The sequence below is a fragment of the Battus philenor genome, unplaced genomic scaffold (assembly GCF_028537555.1).
Source record: "Battus philenor isolate CCGP_79_NKW_IND1 unplaced genomic scaffold, ilBatPhil1.0.hap1 SCAF_15, whole genome shotgun sequence".
Classification (NCBI taxonomy): Eukaryota; Metazoa; Arthropoda; class Insecta; order Lepidoptera; family Papilionidae; genus Battus; species Battus philenor.
Window position 1 is genome coordinate 4,227,858 of NW_027181677.1, and position 15,364 is coordinate 4,243,221.

General features: G+C 31.4%; 2 protein-coding genes across 3 annotated transcripts in view; both read right to left on the bottom strand.

Annotated features, from left to right (window-relative positions):
• LOC137918755 (NAD kinase-like) overlaps positions 1-12,036 on the bottom strand; it is a 62,657-nt gene extending 50,621 nt beyond the window's left edge. Inside the window, exons 1-2 of one of the 2 annotated variants that reach the window (XM_068761646.1) lie at positions 11,862-12,036; positions 6,616-6,750 (exon numbers count right to left, since the gene is read on the bottom strand). In XM_068761646.1, coding sequence (XP_068617747.1) covers positions 6,616-6,749 — 134 coding nt within the window. In that variant the 5' untranslated portion in view covers position 6,750; positions 11,862-12,036. Of the gene's footprint in view, positions 1-4,774; positions 4,990-6,615; positions 6,751-11,861 lie in introns of those variants that run through there. The other variant, XM_068761647.1, reaches the window with a different exon arrangement.
• Positions 2,545-3,830, bottom strand: LOC137918896 (uncharacterized). Its single transcript, XM_068761827.1, has one exon. The coding sequence runs from the start codon at positions 3,719-3,721 to the stop codon at positions 2,564-2,566; it is 1,158 nt and encodes a 385-aa protein (XP_068617928.1). The 5' UTR covers positions 3,722-3,830; the 3' UTR covers positions 2,545-2,563.
• Positions 12,037-15,364: the final 3,328 nt, after the last annotated feature.

The window sequence follows — 15,364 nt, forward strand, 5'->3', positions numbered from 1 at the left end:
CGCAGGTCAAGAGTCATTGTCCTAATATCGTTACAATCCCGACTGGCGGTGAGTGGGTGAGTCATTGGCGGGCACGCGGTTAGGTTGTCCAGTATCGATGTCAAAGCCTGGCCACAGACCACAATTTGATTCAAAATGTTTAAAATATTTTAACACCTTTTATACATATTTATTGTTATTGATTCAAAATTCTTTTTTAAATTTTTACTATTTTACTCTAACTGGAACTATCACAAAAAAATATTATCTTATAAAAACTAAAATTAATTATCTGCAAAGGAGTACACATATCATTGTTATTTATTGTTATGGTTGATTTAGACAAAAAAAAAAACTAGAAATTAAAATATAGATATTATAATTTTTTTTCAGATAATTAAACACTAATCATTAGAAATAGGAAACGTAGCAGGAAAACGCGACATATTATTGTACACATTATACTATTTTATCTCATTATAAAATCGGACTCTAATGTAATTAGTTTTTTAAAAACACTAGGATTAGTTTTAAATGTCAGTCTTTAAAAATGTTATTATAAAAAAATATTTGTTTTTCCATTTTATTATAAACTTAGTTTATTTTGCTAACAAACAGTAGTATAATTTCATAACCTTTTGTAATTTTTTATTATAAAACGAATTAAATAAAATTATGCTAAAGTTAATTATCTTTAATATTACTAACCAACCGTAACAAAAAATTTTTAGTTGGAAAATGTAGCTACAAAAAGCAAAAAGTCCAAATCTCAATTTTCATTAGATAATTTATAATGAAGTTTTTGTTTTTTGAATAGAAGTGATGTAATTATTATTTTCCACAATGTTTAAAGCAGTACGTTTATAGATAGTTATTTATGATCACAAATTATTTTTGACAACAAAGTACATAAACTTATTATACATGTGTTTTAGAATTAATTTAACCTTTGTTCCTGCAGTAATAAACTGTTTATCTTTATTAGCTAGTATATTCAAAATTATTCAACAGTCACATATTCTACATGGCCTGCACTAACAATGCTCCTGTATATAAAAAATAACAAAACTTGCATAAACAAATAGGTTTTATGTAATCAGGACACAGGTCAAAGGTTTATCTATTCTAGAAGAATAAATGAAATAATTACAGAAAACTATTTGTGAAGGTTCATATTATGTAACATTATTAAATCAACTTTAATCATATTAAAATATCATTTGGCGCCAGAGCGTTAGTGCACAACACAGTTTGACTAATAAAAATTTTGCTATGTGAAAAACACTAGGAGTCTAATAAAATAAGAAATTCGAATATCATTTATTAGTACAAAATAATATTATCATATACAAATATAAAAGATTTTCATGAGTTTTTCACTAATTTGTAATCATTTAATTTTAAAAGTATCTATGGGAAAGCCTACATTTAGCAGTAGATTTGCTTTGGCTTAAAGGATAATTAATGCTCCTAATAAATCTATTTATACATATACACAAATTTTCTTACTTGTGTATTTGTTTATATACAAATAATGAACCAACCAATCCTAAAATTTAAAAAACAAAATGCAAATATAGATACTTGATAAAAAAGCTAATTTAACTTACAAATATTAACAGATTTTACAAGATGATGAATATGAACAATTGATATAATTTCAAACTTGTTTGCTTTAGTCAATGTAAATGGGAAATGACTTGTTAGCAAATTACAGTGACAGGTTCTATAATAACAATGTCAAAGTGTGTGATCAGGACTAGCTTGTTCACTGGGCTGAGTTTGCGACTAAGTCATAGAGTTAATTTTAGACAGGGGGAAATATTATAGTATTTGTTTTGACAGGACCAAGTTTATACATTATCATGATGAGATCTAGTATGACAAAACTGATTAATGGTGAAATTAAACCCCATTTATTAATTTCCAATATTTTATTTATTATATATATTGTGCATATATTAAATTGAACAATAATTTTAATAGTGCAAATTAGAAATAGTGACAACTATTTTAGTTGAAACAAAAATCATTACAATATTTTGTACAAAAAAATAGTTAACTGATCTTCTCAGGATCAGAATCAAATAATGTAATTTTCTTACCTACAATGATATTTTTGTTAAATTTGAAATTTAAATAAATATATTTAATAAATAGGAAAAATAATCCCTGTATTAAATTTGACAGTTTTTTGAAATAATTTCGTAGTATTGCCATTGTTAGTTCTTAAACTTCAAAGTTAAATCCAATTTTATTAATTGACTTATTTAAGAATTTATTCACATTATGAACCCAGTGAATCATCATTTCCAACCATCCTCATCAAACTTTATAGTAAATATAATAGTCATTGGTCATTGTGAATTTGACTTTCTAATAATGAACAATTTGATTGATTATAAAGTATAGCATGGATGGTGGAAATAATGATACATTGCATTTTTAATGGGAGTGAATTGTTTTGTTACGAAAGTTGATTTGGTAAAAATCAAAATTATATGTATCATTCTAACCAAATCATTATTTACAAACCGTTAATTGAACTTATTTTTATGTTATAATTAAATTTACAGTTTTGTATTTATTTTTTATCTTTAATGGGAGATATGTTAACAATATAAGGAGTATTAAACTGACTTCCAATTTCTTTCACAGTAATAACAAATTCATAAGCAGGACACAGATATTTTTGTAGACTATTACTCCACACTTCACTTTGTTCTGCTGAACAATAAATGGCAGTCACAGCTTTAGCCAAATAAATTGGTAAAAGTGGTTTCATCTGTGCTACATTTGCTTCAATAATAGTACCCCAGTCTACTAATTTTACCTTTGCCTTCTCGTCTGAAACACTAACTGTTTTAATAATCCCTCTCTCATATCTTTCTAGATCAGGTGCATAAACACTAATTGGTTTATTTACTGTCATATCTTCCAGTCTAAGACTGCATTGTTTTTTTGAATATATAGACAAGTTCTCAACCTCCTTAATATAATCATTATAGTCATCAATTAGCGCAACATAAAAACTGTTTAAGTTCTTTCCTGATTGTAATCTGACATGTAAAGTATCACCTATTTGTAATTCCTTAAATGTATAATATTGTTTGTCTAATTCTAAGCTTGGTTCACGATTAATGACATTATTATCATATCCCAAAATTGTGTATTCTGTTAAAGCCAACATTGTGGCTATGTCATCTGGACATGAATTTCTTAATTCTACAACTAGTTTATCATAACTTTTTCCTCTTATTACTAGCTTAGCTCTCTCTTCTCCTATAAAGAATTTCATAGCATCAACAGAGTCACTGCTCCAAACATCACTTAATGATTTACAATCTGCTAATTGACAATGAAAAGCTAAAGGTGGTAAATTTACTTTATAAAAAGGATGATAAATACGTCGAAGCAATATATTTTTCTCTAAGAAACCATGGTCAACAGCAAAGATATCACATGTGAGTGAATCATTATCTTCATTTACATAAACTATTTGTCCCCTGCAATAACATTTAAGCGTTTTTGATTTATAAACAATGTTCATTTGTAATCGCACTTCCGCTGCCGCAATTCTCTGGCCGCTCGCGTGTAATACCGGCAAGTACTTTCTGTATGTTGTGGGCCGTACGTAAAAACTATGTGGATTATTAATATGCGTGATATCCACCCATGTCGAGGAGCCTATATCAAAATCCTGAATGTTAATGTTTTGCATTAGATCCGTTATAACATCCATGGCGATAACACAGTTAAGCTTCACGACTATTAAAATTAACTGGCGTAGGAAAAAACATAAAAGTATCTTTTACATTATATTATAAATTTTTAATAATCTCCATGGAATATTTTTTATATATAAATAACATGGTAGTTGTTTTTAAAATAGTTGTACCTGTCAAATGTCAAAATGGATAGTCTCAATTCTTATAATAAACTTTGCCTTAAAAAAGCATAAATTTATGTTTAAATTTTGTACGTAATAGTATTTACTAAATTTCATGAAAAGTTAAAAGCATTTTTTGTTTTTTTTAACTATAATAATTGTAGTCGTAAATGAATGATAATAAAGATGTAAAAAAATATTAAACGATTCGTTGCGACCCTAAAGATAATGAAGGAAAACAAATAATAATATTGAAGCAGCAATGACTTATTGCCACTATTCGAGCTATAACTCGGCCCTCTAACGTATTCTCAAGCCGGAATGCTAAACGCATCTCAAGTGACAACCAAAGTTAAGATTTTCTGCGTCAAGTTATGAAGCGTCCGCCTAAGGCGTTGGCGGCTTCACAATTCATTGAAATAAATAATGCTACGGCCTGAGCTATTCCCACCGAGAAAGCTTCCGAAATTAGTTACTGTTGGTTTACCTGTTTTGTACCATCACAAAACAGGCGAAGTTGTAAATGCCGACGTGTAAACAGCTTTTGTCCAGCAAATAACAACAATGTTCATCATTATAGATCTCATATTAACATCAAATTTAGTACAAATATTTTAATTAATATTATTAAAAATTAAACGATACCTAAGACAGAAATGAATTATTGGTTAGAGTACAAAAAGAAATTTATATTTTTAATTTATATAGAATTTTATCGGTTATTGTGATTAACATTTTTTTAATATGTGCATACTATCGGTAAGACACATTCGATATGCTTTCTATAATCTGTTGCAGAATACAGTGAGTAACACAGGTTTCTTTGTTTTCTTTTAACTTACAACTTACTAATTCATTTTTCTAAAATACTGAAACGACTTGTAATGTTTATCGATATGCACATACCTTTCTTCTTCTTCGGCAATTTCTTTGCTAGTTGCGGCATGTTTAATTTTTGATTTGTAATCCATTTTCATAACTATCATTTATATTGACTTACAAATATTTTAAGAAACCAAGCCAACATTGAAAAAATACGAACCAACGTATGTTTTATAAACCCACACTGAAATACACTTATTGAGATAAATAATATCAATTCTTATTTATTTTATTATATTGAGTAGGTTATCTAGTGTCTACAGATTGACTGCATTGTACAACTGACGTTAATGACGTCTGGGTTGGCTTAGAATTAAAAAATAGAGTTATTTAAAAGATGCGGAAATTAAATATTATTAATTAGTATACTATTATTAAAGATTTGGAGTATTTTATTAAAAGATTTCAAATACAGAAATGATGAAGTTAACCATATTTCGTATCGCCATAGAGTACAAATAATCACTTTTTCATAACCTTTGTTGTTTTATTTTTTATATCAATCTTATTAATAATTTGCGTTATTGTTTCCGTTACACTTCTCCTATAATGTATTATATAGTTTTAATTAATTGTGACAAGTACTTCACAATGAAAAGATGAGTTAGATTTTATATTCATCCAAATATTGTAAATATTTTTGACTTAAAAATATAACGAAAATAAGGTTTCGATTTAAATAAAATTTTAAACTTTTATTAGTTTGATCAAATTTAGTGATAGGCGGAGTTTTATACACTCATTGATGTCGACATATGAAATTTCTTTCCACAACTCGCTTTCGCGTTTGTTGCACGACTATCATTGCATGTGCTGAAGTGGCTAAATATTGGTCCTTTTCTTACTAAGTATAAACCTTTTTTTTTTCTCGGTGGGGGAAATCTTCTGGTATTCAAGATGCCCTGCCTCTGGGGGGAGGACAGGGGTATGTGGGATTCCTACCCACTAAAACCCACCCCGGTGGTCGCCCTCTGCGCTAAACGGGGGACCGCGGTATCTCCCGGTCAGGGATCGCCACGCGGTCTTCCCTCGCGCCGTGCTATTTTTCGATAGCCCGTCCCGGGGTATGCGTGGATACGCTACCCCCGAAACCCTCGTGGTACTATCACGATGGTTCGAGACCACGTCGAACTATCGTCCGCCTCAGAGTTGCCGAAGCTAGTGGGAGTTTAGGGCCCCCACCCTAAACTCCCGCGACTCCGAAGGCCCCGTTTATGGTAGGGGAGCACCATTCATCGGAGGGCTGTCGCGAGGCACGTCTCTGCGCTGACAGCGTCGTCGCCGAGCGGGATCTGTCCTCTGCCGATCCCGTTCGGCTGTCTCCTTCTGGACCATGACGGTCTCACAAAAAGAGGCCACGGCCCTCCACGCCGATGACCCACTTAGCATCGCCGACACGACTGCTGGCAAGGAAAGGTCCTGTCCGATCTCGTCCGCCAGAATCCGCCTAAGTATAAACCTAGACTAACTTTACATACTTTGGGTGTACGAGTTTAATTGTTTTATTTTTGTAACTTAAATAATAAGTGATTAACTAATAATACTATTAATAATATCTAATAGTATATGCTTTATTTATAACTGATATAATATTTATTTTTCTTTCTAATAAATACATTCTTTTACCTATAAAATTGCAACTTCTATTTTATTTATTGCGGGCACGATAAAAAATTTCTTGCTCTTCCTACACAAATGGTTGCCGATCTGTCCTGCATGAAATCGTCTTTTGAATTTGTACAAAGTGCCGTGTTATGGCTCCCAAGAGTTTGACATTACCAAGCGGTTACAACTTAGAAGAAAGGAGTAATTTTCTGATGTAGTAATGAAATTAAAAATAAAAAATTCCGAAATTGGAATCTTACCTGAATGTGTTTAGTTTATCTACCACATTGTTAAGCAGAGTTTTTCTTAGCGGTCCAGGGGATCCCCCCGGGGAATTCTCTCTTGACTCTGCTGCCAACGCCCTGGCCACCATCAGATCTTGTTCGTTTAACATTCTAGAACAATTCAAAAAATACTATTTTTTCTGAATGTTAGGCAAAGTTAGTTGTTATATTAAAACTAAAATATACTATTAATTTTCTTATGAAATATTTATTATTTTTTATATTATAATGTAGGCATGTGCTGGTCTCCTTCTGAGGTACATAAGCGGTAGTTCGTTGTTTATAAGACTCCCCCATAAATCAATGGGGGAGGCCAGGGTCCAGCGTTTTCCAACAAATTTAACAAGACTGTCTTGGCCTCATTCCAAGGTGAATATCTTGTAAGCGGACGTCTTACACTGCGCTTGCCACATAGTTAATTGTACCTTAAATTAAGACTACGTATTTTGTCCAGGTATTTGAAGAATATTCTAGAACTTTTGATCAACTAGTCCAAGTCCACTTATTCTCTAGCATATATGTTTCGCCTTGCGTGCGATAGGTGCATATTTACAGATATTGTTCAATTTTTTAAATTTATTTTCAATTAATTAGAAGCATTAGCTTCATAAAGAGAAGAAAGTGGAAGGTCGCTGTATGCGAGTAGCGCAAAATCGATCATTGTGGCGATAGGGAAACGCCGTGATGATGATGATGTTGATTAGTTTCATAAATAGTAACAATTAGAAAGGCTTTATTAATAGCATAGTAATAAATAAATGTAACAACAAAGTTGCAAACTCAATCACACATTAAAAAATTTATTTCAACTTTTGTCAATACAACGAAATGACCTATTTTATCAATGTCATAAATTATTATTGCCTGATACTTGTTCGTAGACCAATAAACTCGAAGTAATCTATACTTTTGAATGCTAAAATAATGTGAACTTTAGCTACTTGAAATAAGAGACATATTAGTAGAGTGAGTCAAGTGACTTCGCGACCTATAGGCAAAGTAAAAATTATTGGGATCTTGTTCCAAGCCCAAGGTGAACCTCATGAGCGCTGAATTTAAATCACGAATTGAGAGCACGTGTGTAGTGTAACCATTCTAAGTAACAAACATATTCGGAAATATTTAATATTTGCAATGGGTTTAGTTTGGTTTTATTCTATTAATCGTTATACCGACGTATTCGTTTGAACGATTTATTTTCGTTTAAATGGTTACTCGTCCAATTTAGGTGAAATTATTAGGATAAAGTTATTTAAAAACAAAATGATTTTAAGTAGCAAGTCAAAAATAAATATAGGTACGCAGAATTAAATAATATAAAAAAAATCTGTTGCACATGGATAGCAGAGATATTTTTTTAAATATTTCATCACAATTTTTAAAAAAATTGTATATATGTAAGGAATTATTATCATGTAGTTTTAATTCCATAAATTCTGGTATCTATTTTCTTGTCTTCAATATATATATATTTTAAATTGAATTACTAGAATAATATCACGTCTACTAAGGTGACTGTAATATATACAAAATCATATGGAACTGATTTCGTTATTGCAAAACAGAGATATAAGCTACATTACTAACAACATTATAATTAATCATCATAGAAGTACAGCTTCTAACGAATTAAACAATATATTCCAAGCGATTAAAATATTTTTTTAACCAAATTTTTAGTTACTCATTACATATACAGTAATAAAAAATTGTGATTTTTAAAATATATTAATTTTATGATTTTTTAATAATTATTTAAATTTATATCGCATATAATAATGATCAAATTTTAACTACGACGCCAGGTCTGAAAATATTAAAAAAAAATTGAAATTCGAAAATGGAACTCTACTGACTTTTTGACATATATTACGTCATGCTAGTTAATTTTGATAAATTGGCGGTATCATAAAAATTAAGTTACAGTGTCATTATGGATCTAACACGTGAAAATTTTCGTAGTATACTTATATTATTTACGATTTTTGATACGATAAAGCCTCGGTTAGCTTATAGTGACGAAGCTCTATCTTGTGCCACTTTTGACAATTGTTTTGATGAGTTTAAATGTGGTCCTACTAATCTAAGTGATGATCTACGTGAGACCAGTCAACACGGGTTACTAAAAGAAGCATCAAAATGGTTGGGTACAGGTAAGAATCTGGCAAAAGAGTTGCCATGCCAGCAATTTCACATTGGCATTTATACGAGTCCAATTCAAAACATTTTATTGGACAGGAAGGCTTTGAGACGCTTTATGTTAGTTGGATAGTTCATATAATATTTTGACCAACGCTCAAAAACTCGCGTTGATTGGTGCCGTAGTATGATATTGAAAATGGCCTGTGGTGTCTCATGTAACGTATTTATTAAGAAGACTACCAAAATAGTTTGTTTTCAAAAAAAAAAAAACAAACTGAAAACTTCCACCGCTACTTCTAGTATACATTTTTTAAATCGCAATGCATTAAGAAGAATTTGAATGTTGTTTACCATATTATTCCATGAATTATCAACACGTAGATCGAAATAATAAATAAAAATATTAAATGGAAAATTTCTGATTTGAGTGTACTTTTTTTATATCTTTTTTGCATTTCCTGTGTTTACTTGCATTAAACTACTATTACTAGAGGGTTATCGAGTAGTGGTAGCGATGGAGGACTAAGACTCGAGATCGTAGGTCGCGGGTTCGATTCTCAGTATGCAATGTTATATAATTTACACTCTTTTGTAACACTTTTTGTTTAGTCTTTTGTTGTCTTGAACTCCCGCTGCTCACTATCAAGTTTCTAGAGGATTGTCAGGAACGTCCTATTCGATAACACCATAGTGCGATGGTCAAACCTCCAAGCGTGGCGATTATGGTATATCTCCCAAATATCCTAAGGCAGTGGGCTTCTATGAGCAGAAAAGATACGTGGGCCAAAGTCAATACGTTGTAAAATGTATCATAGAGTGAATAAGTTATAAAAACCTAACAACATGATTTTGCTTCTGCAAATGATAAAGAAACGAAAAAAGTTTTGCAAACACCAGGATATAATAGAAATTTATTTTTTAGTAAGTTTCAATTAGTAAAACGCAAACTATACATTATGTTTAGTTTGCGTAATGTATTTCCAGATCTATAATTAAAGTACTCAAAGGTAATCCGCTTTTCGCGTAATTACTGTCATGTAATTGACCGTTAATCCATATGTACAGATTATACATAATCTTGTAATTGCTTAGATTAAAAATTCTGAAATATTACCGACTTGATATCAACTTGTTTTCTATTATCTTAAGCAATCGTAAAGTTTATAGGCTATAATAATGTAACAGTCCTATAGTTATAAGAGTGCTTATGAATATAAAAAAATACTTATATTTATAAACACCTAAAGTTTAATAATATTATTCCTAACATTGTGGAGTTCACAAAGAATAAATAGATCACATATATACCCGTATATATTGTAAAAGAATGTTAATTGTTTGTTAGAAGTTCTGTAATGGAGACTATGGCTCGGTAAGGGTAGAGTAGGACGACAGCCTTGATAAGATAGTTGGAAGACGTTGGATGCAGGCCGCTACTTGACTTTGTGGACACCATTGCTGAAGTTGTGGTCGTTCTATGTTTGCTATGATGATGTTGAATTTTTCGTGGCACCTAATTTTTGCCTCTGTCAACTATTAGCATGGTCATACCACCAGCATACCAAATGTGAAGTGACAAAACACTGGAGACGCTTAACTTAGATACCTTTACTTTAACTAAGCGTAGGTACTGTAACTAGCGTCTGTTAGATAATCATTGTCATCATAATTTCGGCCGTAAGACGTCCATATCTGGACAAAGGCCTCCCCCGGTGACCCAATACAAACGATCGGAGAAAAAATTAAGATCGGTTTACCAATTGTTACGTTACTAAATCATCGAAAATTAATCACGAAACAGTTTTGATCTATTTCAAAAAAGCTGTCTAAAAAAAATATCTGTGTACTTAATAATAGCCAGTTAAGGTACGATGAATAATAAAAGTAAATTTTTGAATTGAATATTTTTCTAGTCGAAATCAAAATAAATGATTTATTTAAGTATAGAATAGCAAAATTAGTTATAAGTCATTACGATCTTCTTTGATTATTAGCTTAAACTAGTAATACGTATCGCATAGTAATAAAAATCATCTTTTTATCACACGTGTATATCTTATTAAAATTTTCGTTCCGCTTATTATGACCACATGTTGTGTATATGATGTAATTTATAAACGAAGAAACGCAAAGATTAAACAACGAGAATATAACACAAGCAATTCTCCATTCAAACATCTTTATATTCACAAGGAACTCTCACATTTAATGACAATTATCTGCGCATTCATTATTTTTTTACAATATCATTATTTATACATTATACCAAAATTGCGCTGTTCACGAAAATTATACGTCTCACTGAAATGTACGAAGATTAAACAGTATTATTTCTCATATGTCATCACAATAGTACAAGGCTTTATTAATATTTACGATATTCGAATAAGTCTTAAATTATTTAAACATAGTCGCTTCCCGTGTTTTTACCGAGAATATCCTGACTGAAAAACTTACGCTAGTGGTTTGGAAAGGTCGTTCCAGTTTCAGAGCTGCGATGTAATAAATTAAGATTGTCCTAATGTTCGCCGACCTTCGTAAGGAGAGGCACTTTAAGAAGAAGTAGTCGCCTTATACCATGTTATTAATATAAAGTATGTTCAACAATAGATAGTAGTAAATATAAACTATATGAAATGCTTAAACACTTCGTAATTTTTGTCCTATAATATCACTATGACGAATTTTCTTTCAGTGACATAGGTTTTACTTATAAAATGTAATAATTAATTTAATTTATTATTTGATTATTCGTTCTTGTTTTACTATAATTTAGAGTATTAATTTGAAGAGTTTAGATATAAAGGCTGGCATAATTACGTCAAAGGCTCTGTACGCCTACAATAAAAAAACATTTTGGTCAATATTATACGTAACTAATTTAAACTTATGGTTAGCGTACCTATTTAAAATATGTTTTATAAGAAACCATAAATTACATCTAATTTAATTATTGATTAAAATACCAAACATGTTTTAAAATCTACCTACTGGCTTCTTTGCGTGAATATAAAATAAAAAACCGTAAATATTCAGTTATTTTTAAACCCTGCTTGGTTAAGATGATTTAAGGTACTCACTTTAAAAATAAAACTTGTCACGTGTCCTTTGATAATGTCACAACATAACCGATCGATGTTTACAGTTGGCAACACTGAATGGTATTTAAAAATAGAACGCGATTATACGGAAACGCGGGAAAACTGTTTGACAGGAGCGTGCGCGCGTGTCTGCGATTTGTATAACAATAAAGTTGTATATTTTCGTCCGGGGGGTCATAAGCGCAGCATCCGTCAATGAAGTAAGCCACGGTCATTGTATCGAGCCTCTCACCGTTTCCTATGGCTGCGTGCTGATTGCGCGCATATGCGATAAGTTGCGCTACGTCGCTTACACTGTCACACCTTTGTGCAACCTGTTATCTAATCTACAGATTTATTGTATAATCTACACTCCTACTGCACGTTACACGAGAGTCAATGTTAATATTGATCATATTAAATACATAAACTCGTTAGTAAACTTTTTGATATATTTAACAAATTTTGATAATTCACCTAAAATCATATTTACTTATATTGATGTTGGTTTGTTTCAAAAGCGCTTTAGATTTTCCGGTATATATTTTTCTTCAGCTACTTAAGCAATAGAGATGATATAGCGCTCCTGCTTGTGTGCCGGTCTTTTTTTTATAGATTCCTTTGAACAAAACAATTGTGCAGAGAAGGTACCTTAGATTATAAACGTACAATTTTGGTATGTATTAACCTGAATTTTCAAAACGCTTGTTCTTGCTACAAATTGTTACATTATTCGATATTTCTAAAACCATTGACTTTTGGGTAGTGTGTATCATACATTAATTAATGAGGAGATCCGCAGATGAACGAAGAACGACGCAGCTCGAAGAATTGCTTGTCAGAAGTGGCAATGGGCGGAGTATATCGCTCTTGCAACCGATGGCCGTTTGGGCTGAAAGATTTTTAAGTAGCGACCACGAGCTAGTAGGTGCAGTGTGGGTAGGTCCACAGTTCCCACTAGGTGGATTGACGATATAGTTAAGGTCTCGAGAATCGGGCAGCGGGAGTCTACAGCCTGAAAAGAGGAAGAATAACTTTATAATAACCCATTTAATTTATACCTACAACAAATCATTCTTGAGATGTAAATGTATTTGATTTTGCTAGAGAAATGATATACTTCTGCTCGGGCGCAGGTAGAGACTCCAAAAACAGTTTTTCTCTACCTATTATACAGGGTGTTATGTAGAAGTGTAGATATTTTTGTATTGTTTTTTTTTTTTGGTTAGAACATGATTGTTTTTGTTATTAGAAAAGTTAAATCACTTTGATTCTATTATGGGTTATGTCCTAACTTTAAAAATATTAAAAAATAATGTAATATAATCTTATATAATATTATATTATTTATTCAACAAATAACTTAAAAAAGAGCAATTTTACAGGAAATCGGCATTTTCATTATAATTAAAATACTAAAACACATCAGACCTTGGTTCCCATACTATAAAATATTTGTATAAAGTCTCTGTCTACCCGTAAAATATACTACTACTACACTCTTCTATATTACACCCTGGATATATAGTGACTCATTTATGATGTATTCATTTGCATCCGATCTTGACTTGTAATAATATACCTTAAGAAGCAGATATTCACTACTCTGAAATGAAACACTGTTGAATCAGGATCTGTGTAAATATAAAATTATTTGAACCCTGAAAATAATCTGTAATTACGTAAATCTGCATCCGACAAGGTTTTGTTCAAGTTGAGATTGGCGTAATTTTTTATGAAAGCCTGAAATGAAGAACTTATTTCCCACACTTAATTATTTAGAGAGACAACGTTATTGCTTATCAATAAATGCATTTCCGTCACTGATTAAAAATAAAATTTATTTTAAATAAACAAAAAAAAATTAGATCGTAAATATTTAATGGAATCAGGCGTTACCTCGCGGAAGTCCATCCTAAATAAGAAAAGGACCAATATTTAGCCCATTCCGCACATGCAGTGGTAGTCGTGCAATGAAATGCACCGCCCGTCAGCCCGCTGATAAATGCGTATGCGGCAAACAATGCGAATCACACAACCGTCACCACCAAATTACTCAACACGTGTTTTCTCTGTTTGACTCTGTGTTTGGCACTAATCGGTGTAACATAACTCCTGTAGATGCCCCGTGGAGGGGTGATGACTACCACTGCATGTGCGGAAGTGGCTAAATATTGGTCCTTTTCTTACTTAAAATTACATCGGTTTTCTTACTTAAAATTACAAAATAAGTATTGACTTCGAAGAAAAAGTGTGGTTTTAAATTATTATTTAATAAAAATATAGGTCTATTTTCACTCAACAAATTAGGCAACTGACTGTTTTAGTACCTCTCGACTTTTAAGCGAAGTAAGCATTCCTTGTTTGATTAAATTTGCGCTGTTGTTTTATTTTCTCTTTTTGGTTATTGTTGGCAGCATTTGACCATAACACCGATAAGATGGCTTGCATAAAGGTTTAAGCCGATTTACAATGCTACGTTCTGCATCTAAAAGAAGTGTGAAAATAGTTTTACTAAGTGCGTTTTATCCATACGGTTTGCGTAAACATATAAAATTGATGTGAAACGATATCACAAATATATTACAATATTCCAAGGCTATTTACAATACAAAAAGAACGTAGTAAGTCATATTAATTAGTAATAATTGCATGTTATTATAGAAGAAACATCTAGAAACTAATTATGTTAGAACTAGATATAAGTACACGTATCGTATGATTTTAAATAAAATAAATTTAATATCAAACCTAATACTAAATAGTATATTTTGAACGATGATCACAAGTAATATTTTATTTACTTTTAAATAAATTATTGAGTTAAATAATTGTAATTCAATACTATTGTTTTCAAAATAACAACTTTTTCAAGTTTTCAAGTTTTTTGACACAGTCATGTCGATAATTGATTAGCGATTACAACACCCAATAGACATCTATTGTATATCCTTAGAGAAGTCATATATCATATAAAAAAACCGTCTGAATTTGTTGCGAGCTCAACTCGGGACATGTTTAGAACTCGCGCAGTTTTAACTTAAAAGATGTTGATGAGTTAATTCTGATTCTACTTTCTAACAAATTTGATTTCATGGCCCAATTGAGCTGTTCTGAAATAATTCCATGTGAATAATAATATGAATAAAAGAGTATTATGATTAAAATTCCCAGTAGTTGCACCATAAATAAGAAATTCTCTTTCTATATCCTAAAATTTACCTGATGATAACGGGTCAAACCACACGTTACCTGAAAATGCTACAAAAAGCAAAAGCGCAATACGCTACCAACCGTTTAAGCATATAGACGGCCTCTAGCAAGGCCTTTACTGCAAGCGATATATTGGTAGGAGGTGATCACGAAAATCATGATTGTGTTCAAAGATGAGGTGGAAAACACAGAAGGTTCTACTAACCTAATCGTCATATCAGCCGATGGACGCTCACTGCCTTCCCCAAAGATCGCCACGGTGACTGTCCTTGCGCTGCTCGCATCCAAGG